Source organism: Fistularia commersonii, chromosome 31, assembly GCF_037954325.1.
Source record: "Fistularia commersonii isolate RoL2024-O1a breed Wild chromosome 31, RoL_Fcom_v1.0, whole genome shotgun sequence".
Lineage (NCBI taxonomy): Eukaryota > Metazoa > Chordata > Actinopteri > Syngnathiformes > Fistulariidae > Fistularia > Fistularia commersonii.
Window position 1 is genome coordinate 8,811,575 of NC_141314.1, and position 22,979 is coordinate 8,834,553.

Sequence of the window (22,979 nt, forward strand, 5' to 3'; positions counted from 1 at the left end):
CGCCTGTCACAAAAAAAAAAAATACAGCATTTGATCCATAGATTGAACTCCTCCTCCACCGCGGGATCTAATCACAGAGAAACAGGTCAGACCCAGTATTTCTGTTTTTTTTCCGGGCTGGCGTGTCTCTGCCTCTCAAACCGTCGCGGTTCCAGGCGCTTTCCACGCCGTAGCTCGGATCGCTGTAGGCTCGCTTCTCATTTCCCTCCGTTAACAAGGTCTCTGTTTGTATATGATTATAGTTTCCCCGCTTGTTTATTCTGTCCTGCTTTTTTTTTTTTTTTTTTCTTTTTTTTTTTAAATTGCTCTGCTGGTTTTTGTGCAAGGTACAAATGCAATAAATATTCAGTTCACCCTCATTTGTTTATTTTTTTTTTTGTCTCTGCAGAAAAATAAAGAATATGAAGGAGTCATTTCATTCTTCGCTGCTGTCAAAGCGGCTGATGTCGGGGATCGTTTTGTGCTCATTCAGCTCTCCACTCCACCACTTTGATAGTTCTGCATGTGTGTGTGTGTGTGTGTGTGTGTGTGTGTGCGCGTTTTCCTTGCAGCACTCCCTGTAATGCAGGTGACTATTGACATCAACCGACAGCAGGTGGAGAAGATCTTCGGCCTGGATGAGTACTGGTGCCAGTGCGTGGCCTGGAGCACCACCGGGACCCAAAAAAGCCAAAAAGCCTATATCAGGATTGCTTGTGAGTTCACTTCTGCATCACTTTATATACAAGCAAGAAAATCAATGAATTCATGTTTTTATTTTATTTTATTCTATTTTATTTTACTTATTTTTTTTATTTCATTTTACGACTATTTTCTCTCTTCATTTTTTTCATTTATTTATTGGTCTTCAAAATATTGTGTTTTACCGTATTTGATTTTTTTCATTCTTTTATTGATTTCAATTTATTTGTATTTTATATTCTTTGGCTCTTAATTATGTCATTTATTTCATTTTATTTTGTGTATGAATGCTCAGTGTCTTCAGACTTCCTGCTCAGGAAACCCAAAGGATCATTTTAAATCTAACCTGAGAGTTCAGGAGGCCGATCCCACACCTCGTACCTCTTGACCCGCATGTAAAATTAACCGTTTTCATTTTATTTTCCTGTTTTGCTGCAACCGTGTCACACTGTGAGCGCATGTTCGTATTCGTCGCTGCTCGTCCTGGCAGGGACTCCCGTGAAGAACAGGTTCTTAATCTCAACGGTATATTTTTTTTTTTTTCCCCTTGTTAATGATTTGATTAAAAAAGACATGAATGCTTTTAAGAATCGCAATTTAGAATTTTTAGTCCTCGGATTGAGCTCCAAATGGAGACATCCAGCCCCAGCAGGGAGAGCGCTGCTGCACTCTAAGGCAGAGTATTCATGAGTGCATTTTTCAACAGACACAACATGTCAGCGACGATCTCCATGAAAATAACTCGAGTAAAAACAGATCTGAAATTTACTGCTCTAGCGATCGTAAATCTGTCTGGGGGGGGAGGGGAGGGCGCAGACACGTCCCTCGCCGCCGCCTCCCGAACTCCATCAGAGGAACCCATTTCACATTTGAGTGTTTTAAAACCCTCCGCCTATTAATTCTCCCCCCCTAAAATAAGCACAATTCCGGACCAATGTGGAATGCGACGGGGTTCCCGGCCGCCAGACGTTCGGGAAACACTTTCACTAGCCGACTTTGAGGACACGGATTCCTCATTAATGAACCATTTGCATCTACGTGCACGCGCTCGCATCTGCGGTAGCGCCGACCGCGCACCCCTTTCAGCCCTTCCTCCGTCCGAAGCGTCCTCCGGCCCCGCCGTATCGCCTTTAATTAAATCCAATGTCGCGAAACACCATGCCCGCCTTAGCATTTCTCCCAGGACGGCTCCGCCATCAGTTCGTATCCGACTCACCGGTGGCTCAAAGCCTCTCCCTCGGCCCCTCGCGACACACCGACGCATCTCCTCGCTCGCGCCGGGCATCTAATTTGTAGCCGCCTGCTAGCTATCTGCGGCTAGTCCTGCCCGTCGGACACAAATAGCCCTTCATTTGTTCCGCCGCTTCCGCCCCACGAGTGAGATCCGACTTACCTTTGTCGTTCGCGGCCTGGCAGCCGTACAAATATATAGAAATAATAAGTCGGGGCGGCGAGAGTGTCGGACGAGATGAAATGTGACGCCCCGTGCAGACAGCCAGGCTTGCAGGAGCTCTTTTCCGGGCGCCTCGGGGCTTTGTTTTTTTTTTTTTTTTGTGCACGGTTGCTCTAGAGGCTGGTGTCTGTGAATGTTTGTGTGTGAGCGTACACGCACGCCCACGTGCACAAGCAATTTCTTTCACTCCATGCGAGTTCCCCCTTCCTCCCCTTTTGCAGCGGACAAGCATCTCTGAAGCGGCGAGGCAGCCCGTAATAGGCATCATGGTCGGTGCCAGCGGTCCCCGTGTGGCTCGGGGGCCAAGCGGAGTGCGACGGGCCGAGCGGGGTCGCGGGCGAATGTTTCGGAAAAAAAAAAAAAATGTACCCGACAACTGCTTGTTTCTTCCAGACCTCAGAAAGAACTTTGAGGAGGAGCCTCAGGGCAAAGAGGTGGCCTTGGACGAGGAAGTGCTACTGCGCTGCCACCCCCCGGAGGGAGTGCCACAAGCCGAGGTGAGATACGGGGACAAAAAGATATTTATAGGCTCTCACCTCGCATCCATTTACCCTTTCCTCGCCGGCGGAGCAAAGAGCAAGGAGGCGGTATTCATCTCCGCACCGTCTCTCCCAGAGGAACAGACGGCCCCACGGATAAAGTACACTTCTAATTATCATCTCTTATTGATTTATCGTCCCTCTTACATTTCTGAGACGCCATACATCACATCGTCTGCTTGCGTCACTCCGAATGGGCTCTGAGGCGTCACTCCCCGTTTGGCATCCCGAAAGGCCTGCCTATAATTAATGGGACTATTTGCCTCACTCCTCCGCTCTTTTCGCCCCCCGACCCCCTTTCCCGTGTATTTTATCTCGCGCCGACTCTTGTCGGTTTCCCGCTCCCTCTAAGAATCCCGATAGCGAGGAACCGAGGCCGGGCCGAGCTCTTCCGGTCCCTCCGGTCCGGGACGGGCCGATCTAATAACAACGAGGGAAAGTGGGGTGAACCGCTCAGGCGGTTTAGAGACCGCATACGTGCCGGCTAGTCAATCGCCGCCCGTCATTGTGGGGTACGAGCTGCAGAAAACGGAGGGGAATCGAGTAGCGGGAAAGAATAAAGGGCGTACAGGAAGAAGAAAAAAAAAAAAAAGAAGAAAGCTGCATAGGGCATTAACACCATCAATGGCGCTCTCTTCTCCGCGGGGCCTCGGGTCACGTTAGAGAGAGAATAAAATGATAAAAAAGAAAAATCAGCCAGTCTCAGGCTGAGGGAACGACGCAAAAAAAAAAAAAGGAAATCAAATAAAATCGTTTTTCGCTGTCATGCGAAGAGCAGGGAGTGTGTCGGGTTCGTGTGTCGGGCTGGATGACGGCCGCCGAGATTTCCAACAGCTACAGTTTACAAGCTGCCTCCGACGCACAAAAGGAGAGGAAATATTAAAATCAGTAGGGTGTATAAGTTAATTAAATCTGAGGTTGGGTGTCGCCGCAGCAAATGACACCAACTGTCTGTTGGAGTGCATCAAAAACATCCCAGATTCTCTTTTCCTAAAGCCAGTCGGCCGATCGTGTCGGTAGGTCGACGCGTTCCTGACCGCCGAAATACCCTTCCAGGTGGAGTGGCAGAGAAACGACGACGTGATCGACCCGAGGAGCGACCCCAATTACTTCGTCACCACAGACCATAATCTGCTCATCAAGAAAGCCCGGCTGGCCGACACGGGGAACTACACCTGCGTGGCCAAGAACATCGTCGCCCGCCGAAAGAGCACTTCGGCCACCGTGCTCGTCTACGGTAGGTGGAGCCCGACGTCCGGCGGGAGAACCCGCCGTCCGAGTCCTGCGAACATTCATTCTGGAGCTCTGCCTGCATGCGTCTCCAGCGTGTCCACTTTCCAAATGAGCGCCAGCATGTTGTCTTGCACGGCAGATTCCTGCAGCACTCTTCATTACGGACACTCCCGATGGAAACGACATTTGAGCTAACAGGGAAAGCCGGGAGCAAAGGAATTCCCATTTTGAGCTGTTGTTAGTTATCATTCCTACTGAGGTCGGGGCTCGATTTAAAAATTAGACTCATTAGATGAATTATTTCATGAAATATTCATTATTAATCTTAAAAATCCCCATTTATTGCCCCATCAGTCCACCACAAAGACCAGTAGAAGAGTGTGTCTCGTCCACATTACCTGTTTTTTCCCTTCATCCTCATTCAGCTGATGGATTTGTTTTGACATTGTCTTTCTGGAAGGCAGTTCGTAAATCTCGCCATTTGAATTAATCTGCTGCGTCTCTTGTAACCCCTGATCCTCTGCCATGGAGAAGAGTGCTTTCCGGTCCGCAGAAATCCATCTCGCCAGTGGATCGGCCCATTTTTCGAATGTGGACATTTTGTCTTTTGAGTGTCGACTGGCGATGCTCCGCTTGCTCGTATTAGCGTCGCTGTTATCTTCAGCAGCAAAGCTAACGTTACTGACCTGCGCGCTCATACAAAGCAAACATTACCGAACCCGCATGCTCGTACAAAGCTATCATCACCGACCCGTGTCCTCATTGAAAAGGCTAGCACGACTGGCCCGCTAGCTCATAAAAGCTAGCATTACTGTGTTGCTTGTTCATAGAAAGCTAAAATTAGCAATCTGCACGCTTGTACAAAGATAACATAACTAACCTGGGCGTTCCTACAAAGCTGACATTACTGATCCGCGCCTCTGTAAAACGCTAAAATTACCAACCTACAAGCTTATACCGAGCTAGCATTACTGACCCGAGTGCTCGTACCAAGCTAACATTACTGACCTGCACCTCCGTACGAAAGTTAAAATTATTGACTGCGAGCTTATACCGAGCTAGCATTACTGACCTGCGTGCTCGTACAAAGCTAACATTAGTGACCTGAAGGCTTGTACAAAATAAACATTACCTGCTTCAAAGCTAACATTACAAACACGCATGCTCATAAAATGCTAGCATTGCTATCCTTTAAGCTCATACAATGCTAACATCACCAACCTGCGCGGTCGTGCAAAGCTAACATTACCGACTTGTGTGCTGGCTCAAAGCTAATATTACCAACCCGCGTGCTCTGACATGTTTAGCGTTGAGATGCTAATGAAGGTGCTCATGTTACACCAACTCCTTTCCCGTGTAAAACGCAAAGAACAGCGTGTTTGTTAAGGATTCCTTCTGGAAGCTTCTTATATTTAATTTTCCTTTCAAGCCGTGGCGTCTCATCGTCCGTCGCGCCGTGCGTCGGTGTCATCTGTCCCGCTGGAACTCGCTCACCCAGAAACAAATTAAAGTGCAATTAAAATGTGTTGATCTTTATACGTTCTTTTTGGGTTGGGGAAATTAATCAGTGGAAATTAACGCGCTAAACTCCCAGCCCTAATTTACCGTAATTCTTTTCAGCAACATTTAATAAGATCAACAAATTACGAAAAAGATATTATTTATTGTCCAAAATAAATAATTTGACATCTAGTTTTATTCGTCGTCTTTTTTTAAGCCTTCGCTGATATTCGAGCAACATTTAGATGTCAAAGATGAGATATTTTGATTCAAGGACATTGTCAGATTTTATTAGATTTCAAAACAATTAAAATTTAGCATCAGAGGGGTGTCACTTTGTTAACGTGAGTGAAACTTTGGGAATCAGACCTCCGGAAACACACATCACGAATCCCAGTCAACTGCAGATCTGTGCGCATCAGTCCAAGGCTTGGAGGCTATTACAGATAGAACAAAACAGATCTGACATTTTACTTAAAAACACTGATCTACAAACATCACCGGACGAAATAGAAACGTCAGTCAGGCTCTAAACAACACACTGAATTTGACCTGACAGTGTAAAATCAGGAACTCGTACTCGAGATATGGTCGCGTATGTGTACTTCGATGGGTTTAAGAGCGTTCCTGGTAGCTCTTCGGACACATCTGGCAGTCAGCTGTCAACGGGCCGCCGTCGGACGGCTTCACCCGGGGAACTGAAACAAGAGTAAACAGTAAATCAATGTCAGGGGGTGCATTTTGGTGCAGTGACAGAGGGTGCATCATCTTAACCTTGATTCTTCAATTCACGGATCTAGAATGGAGAATTTGCAGCATGCAGAAAGTATTCAAAAACACAAGTCACCTGCGCGGAGGGTCACGGAACGCATTTGTCAAATTTGCTTTATTATACCCAATCGTTACTTTGGCACTTTCTAAATACATACTGTATCTACGCGTCTGCTGTGGCGCCACGGCGGCTTCGGAACCGATTCACGACGTCCGAATAGCTCTCAGGGTGTCGGATGAGTTCTGACTCGGAAATAAATAAACACATAAATGAATGAGAATGGAACGTTCATGACGGCGTACGAACTGATTCACTCTTTGTTCAAAAAGAATTTACAGTTGAATCCAGCCCGATGTTATGTTGTGTACGAATACCGCACTCTGTGTTCTCGCTTCCGACTCACAGCAAGGAGGTCCCTGGTTGGACGTCCTTTCAGCGTGAGGTTCTCCGCGTGTCTGCGTTGGGTTTCCTGCGTGTTTTTGAACCCGCAGCAGGTTCCCTGGAAGCTTCCAGCCCATTCCAGAGCCTCACTTCAGAATAAATGCGCCGATCGCCGAATCCTGACCCTCCTCACCCGTACAGCACTTTGTCAGGTGCTCTATAAATGCATTGATTATTCATTATTAATGTTTTTAATAGCTATGGAATTTATACGGTAGGACCCTTGAAACTAAAAAGCCTACGGTTAGACAGCGCTGCATTCAAAATGGTTAAATCCATACTGAATAAATATATATACAGTGATCCCTTAAGATGTGAATTTAATTTGTTCCAGAGGCGGGTTTTTTTCGTATCTTAAATGAAATTTCCCCATTTAAAATAACAGAAAACAAATAAATTCCTAACAAATGATTTGCAAAATAATTGCCACCGTGCTCATACTTCTCTATTATTTTGTATTCATTTCGATAGAAAGTATCTTCTTTCTGGCTTCACCACTTGTTCTCTTAAGGCCCGTGATGATAATTAAAAAAAAAAAAAAATACACAAAATAACCACAAAGATGAAAAATTTCAAATGTTGATTTTCGGACCGTGACATTTTTTTCATATTTCAAGGATAAAGTAAGCTAAATGACACTAAATGAATACACTGCAAATAATTACAAATGTAAAATGGCTTAAAAGTTTCTTAAGAAGTTAATTTGATGATATTGTAAAAGCCTCTGGAGGGAGCGTTTAGTTACTTTAGGCTATCAAACAACTCATTCATAATGAATAATAACACGCCGACAGGTTTCACAGACTCTAAATGAATTTTTTCTTTTACTTTTGAGTCGAGACGAGGAGCTTCAGACACACCTCTCCGCCTCTTTGTTACCATCCAAATAGGTTCACGTCATAGTCCTTGCCTCCTCAGCATATGAGGAGAGTCTAAAATGCTTGAAAAGAGGAAGCCGTAATGGAAATGTTTCGAGGACGCGTACGTTCGTCTCTGAAGCGTCCGGCCCTTTTAAATTTTGATTCATTTATTCGCTGCCGCGAAGGTTCTCGGTACGTGAAGGGGTCGCTTCGCCCGTTCCATTTTGCTTCCGATCGATCGATTTCACTCCCGCGAAATGGGCCGAAATGAACCGCGGGCTTTTCAAAAAAAAACATTTTTTCCCATCGTGCTGTGCGGGCGGAGAGCGTGACGTGCAGGAAGCGCCGCCGCCACCTTATTAATTAAGGCGAGTTTTCGCCGCTCCCTCGGCGTGCACGGCTAACGGAAGCCGAATCCACCGCCACCCCCCCCCACCCTCCGTCCCCGCATCCCTTCCCCCGTGTCCGTCCATCACGTGAGCAAGTCATAATAACCGCTGCTTTTGAAAGGGGTTCAACGGGGGGCCAGAAATGCGTTTTATCAAGGCCCCGGCTGGTGTGACTGCACTCTGTGCTAAGAGGTAATCAGGGGCTGTGCTGCCTGGCAATTTGCCTCGCCGTGGCGGGCAATCAATCGCACAGAGAGGGCAAGGAAATGATTCAGCCGCGACAACACGGGAGAGAGTTAGGTGGGGGGAAATTAGGGAGGGAGTATGTACGGAGGGAAGAGGAAAAAAAAAAAAAAAAGGACAGTCGCCGTTCGAGTCAATAAATCAGAAACGGCTGAATCGTTTAGGTTGAATCCAACTCGGGAGGCGCAGGAAGGAGCTGATTGCAATTAAATCATGATCAGCAGTGAACACCTGACACGATCAGACAATGCTCCGATCGGAGTTCCAGCAGCCCTGAATTTTCATTTTCTCAAATACAAAAGAGGAGTAAACGCTCGCGTTGTCTTTTGTAATCGGCGGCTGATGAACGGGACGTGTTTCGTCTGATGCGCGAGACGCTTACGGTCCGGATTCCCGATATTCGCCGCTGTTGTATTTCCCGTAGCGTGTTGGCATTTTGGAGGAACTGGGAGGTGTTTATTTGCGCATTTTGTTTTACTCTCGACGCGCCGCCAGCACTTCGCGCCACGCGGCGTCGTTCTCGAGAGCGAGGTCGAAGACCGCAAAGACTCGCGGCGGCTCCCGCTGAAACCGCTCGGTTTTCATCGCTTCACGAGAAGTGGCTCCCTCTCGCTCTCACTCTTCCATTAGCTCTCTCCGCTGCGCCCAACCCGAGCGTAGCGGCGGTTTCGCTATTATTCCAGTGCAACATATTTCTTGTCCTTAGCGCATGTCGGGTAATCCTGGCTGCTCTGTCCCCTCATCCATTCATCCATCCCTCGAACCCTCTCCCTCCCTCACCCCTCCATTCCCCGGCGACGGCGCGGCAGTCAACGGCGGCTGGTCCACGTGGACCACCTGGTCGTCTTGCAGTGCCGATTGTGGCCGAGGCTGGCAGAAGAGGAGTCGGAGCTGCACCAACCCCACGCCGCTAAACGGAGGCACGTCCTGCGAGGGGCAGAACGTCCAGAAAAGTGCCTGCGTGGCCACCTGTCCAGGTAACTCCCAGGCAACCTCTTGTCCTGCGGTGCTCGGCTTCCCGTGGTTTCCTTTTTGCATTTTTTTGCATCAAAAGGTCATCACTTCCTCTTTCTTTTGGCTTCCCCGCCCCCTCCCCTTTTTTTGCAGCTACTGGTCTTTACTTAGCCGTCACCGCTTCTGCTGTTTACTGCAATTAGGGCATTCGTGCGCCGCGGCGTCAGAGCCTGTTAGTCTGCACGCTTCGGCTGCGTCGCCAAAGTGATTCATTACCGGCCGACCTTTTTCAAAGATCTCTTCATCTTCCGCTTTTATATCACCGACGCGGTTCCAGCCAGTGTTAGACCGGCTCGCGCATTTGTTATTGTTTGCCGTTCGAGCCGCGCGGTAAATACGGGCGATGAAAAAAAGCTGAATAATGACGGCTTGAGCGCTACATTTTTAACGCCTCGAGCCACGTTTCATTCGCCCCGGCCGGGCCTCCTGCGTCAGAGCATCCAGAGGCGCCGTCCCCGGGATGCCGAGCAACGCGGATCGATCTCTGGAAGCCCGAGAGCTTCATTTGCGGCTCTGGCTCTCACAGGGAAAAACAGAGAAAGCCAGGGAGACAATAGAAAAGTGTGAGAGACGTACACGAGCGTACAAGCGATTGATGGTTGTTTTGCTGCCGGCGAAGCGGCCGGCGGACTCAGAAGAGGCGCTGCGGCCGAGCTGACTGCAGGAGAAATCTCCCACGGTAAATAGCAGGGAGGGGAAAGCCGACACCTCTGGCGTCGGCCTTTCGCCGCCCCTGAAACGCAGAGGTTATCAGGAATCGGGGTGTTGCTTTACAACAACTCCTCTGTAGAGACGTCGATGGATGTGGAGCGGGAGTGTGAGTAACACGGGGGGGAAGACGAGAAAACCGCAAAATAATGCAGATAGACGGATTTGGTGTGATTAGCTCCGGGGTAATGGAATACGAGGGGCCGCCCCGGGATGCTGGACGTTCCCCGGTCGCGGAGCACGAAGCCGACCTCCGAGCTTTAAGAGATTAGCTGCCGTCGTTGGTCCGAACCCACCCTTCCTCAATCATCCCCTTGTCCCTCAAGCAGACAGCGTGTAATAGCAACCCTGAGGATGCTCTGACAAATATCGCGGCGGCGGGAGGGAATGTCTGCCCCGTAGGTCTCGGCCTCCTTTCGGCCCCGGCTACCTGTCTCGGGCTGAACGTTTGATGCAAAATCAGCCGCAGCTGTTGGCATCCAAACCCCTCGGCACCCCAAGGCCAAAAGTCCACCGTGCCAGAGCCGGGGGGGGGTTGACGGGCTGTTGTTTCCAATCGCGAGTGGCACAGGGTGTGTGCGGATGGAGGGGGGGGGGTTCAGTTGTGTAATCACAAACACTGCTCTGAATTCCCCAAAGGTTAAAAAAAAAAAAAAACGTCTCGGCTCCGTCATTTTTCACCCGACAACCCACGACCCGACGGCGACAAAATCCATACAAACCCCCGACCCGGATCTTTGGAAACACACGGCAGAGGCGGCTGACGTGCAGCCGGCCTTGCCAAAAAAAAAAAAACGCCGTGCGTGTTCGATAAGAGCTTTAATTATCAGTCTTCGGGGCTAATCCACGAGATGCACTTTCAAAGAATGAGCCCGCAGGCGAACGCGAAACGCGGGGAGCCCTAATGTTGCAGATACACATCATTTTACTCGAGATGCGTTTCTTTGTTCGCAAGCAGTGTCCTTTTTTTTTCTTTACGCCGCTTTTGTACTCTAGCTGCATGTATTTATTCATCATAACTTCAATGCTTGTGTTGTCCCGATAATCAACCGTTGAGATATTTAATTATAAGCGTTGCTGCATATTTAACGTATGGAGCCGGGGCCTCTGATACGGGTTACGTTAAAAGTTTTTTTTTTTTGTTTGTTTTGTTTTTTTTCTGCTTGGCTATGCTTTGAGCTTCTTTCCGTTTGGTCTAAAGGCACATCAGTCGCCGCTCAGATTCGCCGCACCCTTCCCTCAGGTATAAAGAGGTTCTGTCAACTGCATGAGTGATTGTTGTCGAGTCCGATTTTATTCATACGACACCAAATCACAACAAAAGCGTCTGATGGCGCTTTCCGCTTTCTCAACCGCTCTGCTTAAAATGATCTGCAGAAAGCGAGCATTCCTCCCCTCAGGGGACGGCGGCGAGGAAACGCCGTCTTTTAGAAGAGGTAGAAACCTCGGACGGATCCCGGCTCGATGCGGGGCGGCCTTCTGCCTCGACCAGGGTGACGGAGAGAGGGGGCGCAAATGATCTCACGCTGATAATACCGGTTTACATGGCAGTAGCTAAAATAGTAGCTTAAATATTCATATAAGAAACGGTGAAGGAAATGTGAGCCTATGGCAGACATAGGCTTTCAAATGAAATGTTACTTTACTGATTTGAAGAATGTGCAATCTTTTTCTTTATTTTTTTTTTGTGTAAAAAAAAAAAAAATGAAGAAAAAGATTGTTGTAGGTTACAGATGGAAAACATGTAACATTGAATATGTTAAAAATTAAAATGCTAAATTTAAAGGAAAATAAAAAGGAAGGACAAGTGAGGAGTACAGATCCAAGTCAAGGCAACATACGGATCCTTGAGTGAATTAGATCAAATATTTAGATTTTTTTCCCGAAATCATGCATTCATTATCTTTTAGCTTTGCGTTTCTCAAAAAAAAGAAGAAAAAAAAATGGTTTTAAGCCTGTTCTTAAACAACGAAGGATGTTCATCCGTTCCAAACCGGTAACATATAGAAACTAATATGTGTATTTCCTGTGAAAATAGCTGTTTTTCTTTCAGTCACGCGTTTGATGCGGGCCCGAACCCGAGAGCCCACGCCGTCGCCAGCAGCCGGCGCGGCAACAGAACTCCACGCGAAAAAAAAAAAGTGAATTACCAGAAAGCGTTAAGCTAGAGAGGCTTTTCTGTGTTTTGGTTTGAGGCTCCAAAGTGCTTAATGAGAGTTGGCGGAGGCCGGCGTGGCAAATCAGATGGGCTCCATACTGGGAGAGGCACAGGAGGAGGAGGAGGAGGAGGAGGAGGGTAAAGCCTTGGGCACAAAGCACAACAGATCAGCACTGGAGGCTCCGAGCAGCCAAATATGCAAGAGCTTATCTCTGTCTCTCTTCTCTCCGTTAGTCTGCTCCTCTTCCTTTATCTTCACCTCATCATATTCCACTGAAATGTACACTTCTCAAGCCGCCCCTCCGTTTCTTATTGACTTGTTGCTCGGAATCGGTCGTTTTTCTCGCGGTGGAAGCCGCCGCCGCCGCCACAGCCGGCCTATTGCGGCTCGTCGCCAGTTCCGGAAGGGCGATTGGGACACCTGCCCCGGCCGCTAACGAACCCGACCGACGCCAAATCGTTCCCGACCCGTGTGAATTATTCAAATATCAAGCCGGTTGCCTCGGGCTCGGAAATAAGGTCATCGTGGAGAATAAGTCGAGGCGACCGTCGATAAGGACGAGGACAACATCGGTCGCACGTGCGCGTTTCCGTCGCCCGTTTGCGTGCGCGCTTGAACTAACATGGCTCCGTTCGCTTCTGGCCGCGTCCGAAAAATTCCGGCTTTCATATTAATAAAGCGATTTAGCGGCGCGGAGCAGAGTGAAGTTCGATTAACCTCCCGTTGCATCAGCCGCTCTGCGACGGGGTCGGGAGGGGCGCACGTGCGCGGACAGGAAGCGGCGTGGCCGACCCGCTGCGCTCGGTTGTGGGTGTCTATCTCCCGGCGGTTCGCCATGAGGACACGGATGTCGTCGCTCCGAATTGTGAAGCTTCAAAAAGTCCCCCCCGCTGACCGCTAAAGAATAGTCGGGTTCCTTTTGCTCTTCTCCTTGACAACACGTCCAAACGGGGGACTTGCCACTGGGCCATTGTATTACCGTCCCTCCTGTCCGACCCGCCTGACCTCAAACCCGCGGTGTTTTGTGATTGAAAATCAGTCGCCCAGACTTATATTATTCTTTTTTACAATGTTTTGATAAGGAGTCCCTGCGCCGTCAATGACAACGACAAGGAAAAATTGCGCGGGCCGTCCCGGCGCTCTTTTGTTCCGTGCAGAAGCCGACGCCCGGCTACATTCGCGGCGTCTTCGTCATTTCCCTCGCTTCTTCCTGGGGTCACAGCGCCGGTGTCTCACCTGCGCTCTCCTTAGCGGCGCCCTCCCCCGGGTCTTGCGCGGCCATTAGTCTTTCTGTGAAGCTGTGAAAAAAGAAGCAGGATGTCATCATCTCATCGGGGCAGATGTTTATCCAGTCTTTTTGTTTCTTTTTTCCAAAGGGGGGCGAGGATAAACCGAGGGGCGACATAATGCATTCATTAGGATGGAACTCACATTTCAATCAGTCATTCCCGGCCCGGATAATCAGCCCACTGGCCCACGGATGAGTCCACTCAATGCCAAACAAGGGCAATTATATGATCAGTTCTGCTCTCTCTGCCAGATGGATCCGACTGCGGAAAACGTGCTGCGTCAGCATCCCAGCTCACACACACACACACACACACACAAGTGCGTTCACCAGCGATCATTTATGGAGACGTGGACAGTCCTGCAACAAGCAACATGGTCCCGGCTGTTGTTTTTTTTCTTTTTTCCTTCCTTGACCGGCTAAACAACGAGAGCTCCTCCTCCGCCGCGAGGCCCGGCGGCGCTCTTGCGCTTTTTGTTTGAACAACCGAAAGCTCACGACGTGCGGCGGGTGAGACCCGGTCCTCCGGGGGGCCGTGCTCCGTGCACACTACTTTATTAGTAGGATTAATTAGCGTTAAGGTTTCCTCGCCCTCAGGTCAGCCAGGAGAAGGGTTATGGTCTGTGTGTGTGTGTGTGTGTGTGTGTGTGTGTGTGTGTGTGTGGTTGGCCGAGGTAATTCCCTTCTGGTCGCCTTCCACACTTACATTTGGGAGAGGAAAAGAGCAAGACAGTGATTTTTTTTTTCTTTTCCCCCCACGAGAGCTCATTACTGCTCTTTTCCCATTAGCCTGATGGTAACCTTCCCCAGGCGCTGTGTCACTCTGAAAATGACTCGGAGCAACGCCGTCCCTCAGGCCGCCTCGCCGCAGCACTCCCACCTTTGCAAACGCCCTCCCGTTCTCGGTTTGTTCCGCCCAACAAAATTATCTTCTTATTAGTATTTTTTTTTTCATGCCGATCGCCGTGCCATTTTCATTTGTGCCGCCTGATGGAGTCAGATGTTGTTTACGCGACAACCCGGTCGTCTGGTGACGCTTTCCTCGTAGAGCAGATCTGGACCGCCGCAAGATGGACCCACAAAAACCAAACATTTCCACCACACAGCTGCTTTCGGATCCCAGCTAAATATGGGTGGCCTTCTGCCTCGACCGGTCGGAGAGAGAGAGAGAACAATAGTCAATAGAGACAAAATATCTCGTGCTAATAATAACAGTAGTGCTAACAGTTGCATGCTAATAGCCGGCACGATACAATAATAGCTTCGATATTATAGGAATAATGATTAATAATGGTTAACAGGGTCAGCTGTTATTCAACCTTTGTGCAATAGGGCTGATATTTAAAGAATTTTCCAAAAACTTCTGTCTCTCATTGCATGGATAAATATTTGATGATGACCGATAATAGCTAATATTGACAGTGGTGCTAACAGTTACATGCTAATAGTTTTAATATTCATTGAAGAACAATGGCATATGCCCATTGCGTCCACCCAATTGCCCCGATTGCCCCATCAACATTTATTTTTCTGCTGGCCTCCATGGAGATTTCTTTGACTTTGACCCTGCCTGGCGACAAAAAACAGCTGAAATTTGATTGGTTAAATGCTCTACGTCCAGTGAAAATACATGTCTGGAAGCAGCAAAGTCAGGGAAAAAGCGATCAAAAGAAGCGGACAGGCCATTTGGAATTATCTAATCAGATTTGAGATTCAAAATATAATAAAGATTCAATTTTAATTAAATTCATTCTGTGATACAGATTTTTTTTAGGCCAGCAGAGAAGGCCTAGCAGGCCCTGACCGCCCACCACTGAGGTAACGTCAAAGGTAGAACAAACCGGGGCTCTTTGTGTGTCCACATATTTTTACAACATTTTTACAACATAAACCGCAGAATAAATATACCGGTCGCCAGAATCCGATTTTATCTAACAGCTTAAATTAGTCGTGTGCGCCCTCTCACAGCCCTCATCAGCGGGGTTTCCTGGAGCTGCATTTAATTTACATTCTGGTAATAAAACAAAGCGAAGAAGGAATCAAAAATGGAAAAAAAAAAAATACAGCTTTCCTCAGCACTTTTAACATGCTTTGTTTTGTTTTGTTTTTTTCTCCATTTGCATCTGCCCGGCTTTTGAGAGCACGCATGTGGATTTGCATGTCTTTTATAACGCTCCCCCCACCTTGTTTACATCTGTGAGCGCGTATTTGTGCCGCACACCATCGGAAGTTCCGATCATTTGCTCACGCATCACATGCAAATATGCTGCTGCAAGGGAGTTTAGTATCTGAACTTCACTACGCTTGGATTTCAGCTCAATCCATGTCGTGTCTCTGGACTTTGTTTTATAGAAATGATTCAATAGTTTCAATCAAGTTAGTCTTAGAACTGGCTGGGTCTGTTTTTTTTTTGTTGTGTTGCGCAAGTGTGTGAGTGTCTCACCTTATCAAATGTGCATTTGCAGTAGATGGAGGCTGGAGTGAATGGAGTAAGTGGTCGGCGTGCGGCGCCGACTGCTCGATGTGGCGGACCCGGGAGTGCACCCAGCCCTCGCCCGGCACCGGGGGCAAACAGTGCCAGGGCACCGACCTCCAGTCTCTCAACTGCACCAGCGAGCAGTGCCCGCAAAGTGAGTTATCACGCTCTTTATTTGAAAACCTTTAAAATTAAATGTTACTTTATTGGTATATTTGATTGCAAGAAGTGGGTCGAAAAAACTGTGCATTTGATTTTTTTTTTTTTTTGTCTGTTGAAAAAAAAAAAAAAAAAAAAGATCGGTGTACAATACGTGGAAAATATGCTTGTTTTGCTTTAAATATGTGAGCTATATAATGTAAATAAATACATTAATATATATATAAATAAATGAAATAAATAATGTGAAATTTATATGAAAAGACTAAAATGCTAAATATATTACAAAATAAAAGGGAAGGACTCCTGAGGAATACAGATCCAAGCCAATGCAATATGTGGCTCCATGAGTGAATTCAGTCAAATATTTAGATATTTTTCCAGAAATCGTGTATTCGTACATTCGTTATCTTTACCACGTGTTGGCGAGGGTTCACCCTGGGTTGGTCAATCTCAAGGTCTGGATTGGTCAATCCCAAGGTCGATCACAATCATATATAAACATGTAACCATTCACCCGCTTATTTACACACCATATGGAGAAAAACATTCACTCTTTCATTCACGTCATCTAGAGGTGAAACACCCCCTTCCATTCACTCATCTGGGTAATTTAGGGTCTCCAATGAACCTCCTTCAAGCGGAGATCCCACAGGGTGAACGTGCACCACTGTCCCGCCCATTCCCAGAAATATTCGATTTAATTTTATTTTTTTCCATAAACGCGATGTCATAATTTTTAATACGTTGATAAAAAAATTAATACAGATGTTAACTAAAGCGTAATAAAATCCTCATCCCCGCCCCTGAAATTAATCAGTTCTTATTTGCCCTCTGCTCCTTTCCTAAAGTCACTTTTAATGAAAATCTGAACGGCGGTTTGTGTAGAATAATATCGATGGCCTCCTTTTCTTCAAGAAACCTCGGCAAAGTTACGACGTCGGAAAGGAGGGGCGGCTCGACGGGAATGTCAGTCATCTGCTCGGTGAACGCGTCTGGCAGCAGAGAGCTGTCTAATCACCCGACAGGAATCAGACGGCGCGGCGGTTATGGTAGCCATGGCGACGCTAACAGCTTAAGGCCAAAACACACCGGCAGAATAGAGCACCCCTCCCCATTATTTCCACTGTACAAAAGCTCACCGTCGGCGAGACACTCATCACAGGAGCGCATCACGCCGCCACCATCCAATTTTTGAAGGATGAAAAGGCGCATTCATTTCCACAGAAAGGTCTCTTTCGCCCTCCGAGCCCGGAGCCGCCGCGGCATCTGTCGTTTGCATGCTGCGCAATTATGTTTGGGTTTTTTTTTTTTTTTGTGATATTATTTAATTTTTTTAATACCACCCCCTCAACCTGAGAGCACTTTACCTTTTGAACACGAAGCGAGTCGGATCGCACGCTAAATGAAATGCGTCATCGTACGGCACGGAAGTTCCTAGGTGTCGCAGACGCAAAGAAGATTGCCTTCCGTGCGTTGTGATCGTGTGAAATATAACAATAATAATAATAATAATAAGTGTGTCTGCAGACCGCTCCTGGCCTGTCCCCGTGCGTTCGACCTTTAAGGCGCTCAGATATAATTAGCAACAAAAAAATAATAAAAACGCAAAAACAAACAAAAAAAAAACAGAGCCTTTTCATCTGTTGCTGAAATGCTCGCCGGCTTATTAATAGAGCTGAGAATTTTTCCTCTTCTGATTAAACCGCAATCTGCCCGGTAACACACCCGCATGCTGTGAAAACACACTGTTTTGACGTCGTTTGCTACTGCCATACCTTGACGCAGGAGATTAATTGGCTCGGCGACCGAGCTCAATTTGTTCGTATGTCGAATTAAAATTGAATTGAAACATGTTTTTAAGAAGAAAAATGTCCCTTATAAATGATAGAGATAATGATATTGCATAATAAAAGCAAACCGTAAAGGAATAAACTGTAGTGTGTCTGTACCATAAAGATCGGAGGTTGGGGGAGTTTTGTATCGCTTAACTCGACTTAGTGGCTCCTCACTTAATGCTGAAAGGTAACTTGCACACTTTGCTGCACTTTATGGCTAAACTTCACAGAGTGACAGAGTGAACGCCACTCTTCTTTTTGAAATGACCAAACCGTCTTGACGTTGCCGCCGTCGGCCGCACTGAATCCCCGTAAATGCAAATTCCTCCTCGCAGATGATGCTCTCAGTCACGGTATTTCACCGCAGGCACATGTCACGCGTGTTTTTTTTTTTTAAATTTTGGCGTGACTTTTTATAAACACCACTCTACGGTCAAACGCTCGTCCAGGGCTCTCACGACTCAGATCTCAGCTCGAAGCGAAAATAAATCCACCGAGCCGCGGCTCTATCTCGGAAAACCTGCAAGTTGTTGCGAGGTACCACTGTATTTTTCTGTAAAATTAGAAAGAAAGCGCTGTACCGCCGCCCCCCCCCCCCCCCGTGTGAGCCATTAACAGAGCATGAAGGTATTGTCGAGATTAGACGGCGCGGAGCTCCTGAGTGGAAAGCAGCACCGCGGGGCCCGGCGCTGACCAGATGGAAATGATGGGAGAGCTCAGTCACTCCCTGCAGATATCAAAGAAGGCAGGGAGCTGCAGTCGCCCATCCAGAAATGATGGCTCTCGTGGTGGCGACTCCTGCAAGGATTGTCATAAATAGCGTGTGTCTGAACAATTTCCTCGGTAAACACTGACTTATAATAGGATCCAGCCGGCACGGGAGAGTTAATTAATAACCCCGAAGAATGAATTTTGCAGCCATCGACATGGGCGTGAGTGACGCGCGGGGGCAGAGCGGGTCGCGGAACAACCGTGCGGCCGCGGATTGGCGGGCGCTCGCAGCGCGTCCGGGGTTTTGCACGGGCGCGGGTTCGTCGGCCGAAAGCCGATAGCTGGCCGTTGCGGCGAAGCAGGAAGATCAGTCAGCCCATCATCAAAGGTCAGCTGGCTCTCCCCAAAGAGAGGCAAGATATTTACACAAAGATGCCAGTCAGTGTTCTTCATGAACACACACACACACACTTACACACACACAAACAGACAGGCTCTCGGTATTTGCAGAGACAGTGCAAAGCCGAGCCTCTGAAGAATGCCTTTTCCCAATCTGTTCCCAGCAGATGTATTTCCATAGACAATTGCCCTGTGAAGTATTATAATAAGGAAAATAGCAAGATGGTTTTTGCTTGTCAGCAGCTGCCGTACTTCAACTGTGTCTGCCGGCTATTAGCTAAAACGGAAAATGTCCGTCCAAAAACAAAAGGCCCCCCTTCTCTTTCAGTGTAATCCAACAATAAGACCGCAGAATGAGCTGTATTTATGCCTCGACAAAGGATGTTCGCCGTCTCAGGACCTCACAAACACCCCTTATCTTCCTCATTAAGCCAGAAATGGCACACGTTAAACGAGGTATTGTCTTTGTCTAGTGTCGCACGTGCCCGCCCGTGCGCGCGTGTGCGTGTGTGTGTGTGTGTGTGCGTGTGTGTGAGAATCAATCTGCCGCAGTTAGCTTTGTTTCCGCATCCCACCAAACACGGCGGATCTGAGCCCGGCGGGATCTATTTCATAAAGCGCGGCCCGAGACGAAAAGCCCCGGTAAAGGAAAATCCGTGCGGGGAAGAGATAAACGCGTTGGCGGTTTGCCACGGCCGAAATGGCAGCCAGGTGGTCGAGGGCGCGGGGAGGATGAAGCGGAGGAGACAGTCTTGGTATTTTCAAACGCGGGACAGCAGGGCAGCATAAAAACAATGATTTGACCTCATTTGTGGAACGCGTGCAATCAAGGGGAATTTGCGAACGCGCGAAGACGGCGGGAAAGGGGAAGAGGCGGCGCGGCGGAAGCTTCCCGCTTCGGCGCGGGGTCAGAAAGCGGATGAGAGATGGTTAAACATTTATTTCGCCTTATATTTCACCGGGACCGGCTGAGGGATGGGATGACTGTATTGTGGAGATAGTAATGGTCACGTTCACTTTGAGAGTTTTAGTAGCCATATATCCCTGACCTTAAGAACTCCGGTGTTATTCATCTTCGGCCGAGTGACTCGGATTGGCCATGGGATGAAATATGTTCAGAGGAGCCGTGATAAATAGCTGGAGGAAAGGCGCAAGAGGCTGCAGAGCTTTTATTTATCAATGCAGGAAGCAGTCGAGGCGAGGGGAGACACAGGGAGGGCTAACAGGTGTGGACATTGCGCCGACCGCCGATGCCACCAGAGTCCGAACCTCAACCCGAGCCGGGGATATTGCCTCGGAGAAGACGAATTATAAGCCCGTCTCCGGGCAGACGGCGATCCCTAACCGCCCCCCCCCCCCCACGCCCCGGAGCAAGTCTGAGAAGCCGAAACTAAAAAGAGCAGAGGTGGGCCCGGGTTCTGACCGGTGGAAAAAAAAAAAAAAAAACAGAGGAGAAAGCAGATGGGCATCAATCATACGAGAGGTCACACGCGGGCTGAATCAAAAAGTTTTATGCCAGCAATCGCATCGAGCAGGGAATGAATGATGGAGTGACGGGCGAGGGAGGCGAGGAGGGGTCGGATCCGTTAGTGTCGGAATAAAAAAAAAAAAAAAAAAGAAAAGGGAGGTGAACGTGCATCGGTAAAGTAAAGCCCGTCCAATTATAAAGCCCGATTAGCCGCGTCAATTCACTTATCGGTCCGTGAGGAACGGCGGCGAGGCGGCGGGATCGTTTCCCCGGCGACGCCTGGCGGGTCAGATAAAATTTCGCTCCCGCCGATGCTCCGATAAGCCATCGGAGATTATAGATGGAATCGAGAGGGGGGAAGAAAGGGAGAGACTCGGCTGATTGACTCGGGGGTATTGTGTCGGTTCGGGAACGGTGTGTGTGTGTGTGTGTGCGAGGGCACGCGGAGTGCAAAGATACCGGATCTTTGCAAACCAAGGTTAGCTGGGTGCCTTTGGTTTGCCCCGGGAATAGAAAGGGCGAACGGCACACCTAAAACCGTGTTTGTCCAATAAGCAGAGCCCCGTCCGCCACGTCCGGACCGCGCGTCTCCCGGGAGACGGCGGCCGCAGAAGACCGAGTATCACAGCTACGTCTGCCCTTTGACTCCAGAAGACAATTGGATTTTTGGAGTTCGGACGGAAGGGCCGGCCGCAGCCTTTTGTTTTTGCGGCTCGGTGTAAAAAGGGGCAGGGTTTCGGGTCCGGTTAAATCACTCTCCCGAGGCGAAGATGGAGTGAGTAACACACTCGGAATTGTTTCCGCACACGCATCTTCGGGGCGGGGCGACGGCGTCGACGCGCCGCTCGTTCGCGATTGATCACATGTCAAGTGAATCGGCGATCTACAAGGGGCCGGCGGAAAACACGCCCGCATAAAACGCATCTGCTTAAGGTATCCGATTGCGCAAACATAATCATCCACGGAATAGATTGGGCCGTTTCTCGTAAAGACGCGTGTGTGTCGGGCCTGCTCTTCCACAGAAATTGATTTTCGAGGCACGGGGGGGGGAGATGAATCGAGAGGCGGAAGCAAAAGCCGGCCGTATTATCCATATGGCACGCGCTCTTGGACGCGGCATCACAACGCGCTTCGGAAATCACATTAAAAACGACAGCTAATCGTGCCAATCTCCGCTCGCAGATTTAGTAACACCAATTAAAACTTGTCAAAGTGGTGCCTCCGCGGCCGAGCCGCCGCTCCTTCTCGGTTCCAGCCAGTAGGATCAGGCAATGGGAAAATCACAGTCTGGGCGCTTTTCATCCAAATATGTTCAATCCAACGCTAATCTGGCTGATTTTGACGCAGAATTCTAGGCGTGGGTAGCGGTTCGGGATGAAGGTCCCTGGTTGGATCCCCACCGGGGGCCTTTCTGCGATGAGTCCGCTTGCGGACGTCCAAAAACATGCATCATCAGAGACCCACCCATAGGAATGAGAGAGTGAACGGTCGGACACCTCTATAAGGGGCTCTGTGATTGGTCGGGGGGTTGCGGGACAGACAATGAATGAATGAATTCATTCGTTCTCGGCATGTTGTCGCTGCTACCTGCTGAAAAGCCATCGGACATGGCATCGGTGAGTCCCTCTCTTTGCATTCGCCGTCTAATTCCATCCGTCGATTCCCCACACGCCAGCGTTCAGCACTTTTAACCTTTGTCGCTGTTCCTCATCCCTCAAAGCTGCATGGCTAAATGTGTCCCCCTTCTTGGCGGCGTTCGCTTGACAGCGCTACACCCCCACGGCTCGCTGGGACAATGCCCTCCACAAAGGCCCGAGGAGCATCCTCCACCTCCGCCGCTAAATTCCTCCAGCTGCAGGGAGACAGCCGTGGCAAATCCCATTCTCCTGCAAACAACTCACACGTACACACAAACGCACAAATGCACTGATGTTTGTCTGAGCTCAGCTGTCATCTTCGTACTTCACTTCCGGGAGAGAGATTTCCACATGCTTTTAAGAGCGAAAAAACACAACCTATAAGAGCTGCTCGAATTTTAGAAGCAAATCCACTGTCTCTCTTGGGGCCATTGTGCACTTGTAGAGAAGAGAAAGACAGCAGAGGAGGAACACACTGGCATAATAAATATTTATCCATCCAATGAATGACAGGAGTATTTGGAAACCGTTTCAAAAATCAGCTCCACCGTTAAAAAAAGTTTGAATAAAAGCCAACCCTGTTAACCTTTTCCAATCTGCTGCACTGGTCTCACCAGGCGTTCACCACTTGTATTTCTTTCAGGAATATTAACACTATTCTCGTATAGCGTCCGCTACTAGCATATAACTGTTGGCACTAGTCTCACGATTAGCGTGAGATCAATCGTCTTATGTGTTTCTCACACTCTTGCTTTCTATCCACTTCTTGCTGGCTCTCAATTTCTACCCCGGCCGGCCGTGGTTAGACGTCCGCCCCGCGTTGCGCCCGCTAAAAGCTGGTGTTTCCTCGCCGCTGTCGCCGAGTGCTCGCCGCAGGGGGAACGTTGGCTTCCCGGAGATCATTTTAACAATCCCGATCCGGACCTGCTGGAAAGTGTCTTAATTTTTCATCGTATAAGTAAAACACAGGTCTTCATAATCGAGGTGTTTATCCGTTTTTCGCTAACCGAG

At 48.5% G+C, this 22,979-nt stretch overlaps 1 protein-coding gene across 4 annotated transcripts in view; it reads left to right on the plus strand.

The window, feature by feature from the left end:
* The window catches only part of unc5a (unc-5 netrin receptor A), a 174,342-nt gene that overhangs the window by 120,180 nt on the left and 31,183 nt on the right, over nucleotides 1-22,979 (plus strand). For 2 of the 4 annotated variants that reach the window (XM_086139317.1, XM_086139318.1), the window contains exons 3-7: nucleotides 552-695; nucleotides 2,528-2,631; nucleotides 3,730-3,910; nucleotides 8,921-9,088; nucleotides 15,746-15,910. In XM_086139317.1, the coding sequence (XP_085995443.1) occupies nucleotides 552-695; nucleotides 2,528-2,631; nucleotides 3,730-3,910; nucleotides 8,921-9,088; nucleotides 15,746-15,910 (762 nt within the window). The remainder of the gene's footprint in view (nucleotides 1-551; nucleotides 696-2,527; nucleotides 2,632-3,729; nucleotides 3,911-8,920; nucleotides 9,089-15,745; nucleotides 15,911-22,979) is intronic. The other 2 variants (XM_086139319.1, XM_086139320.1) reach the window with 1 other exon arrangement.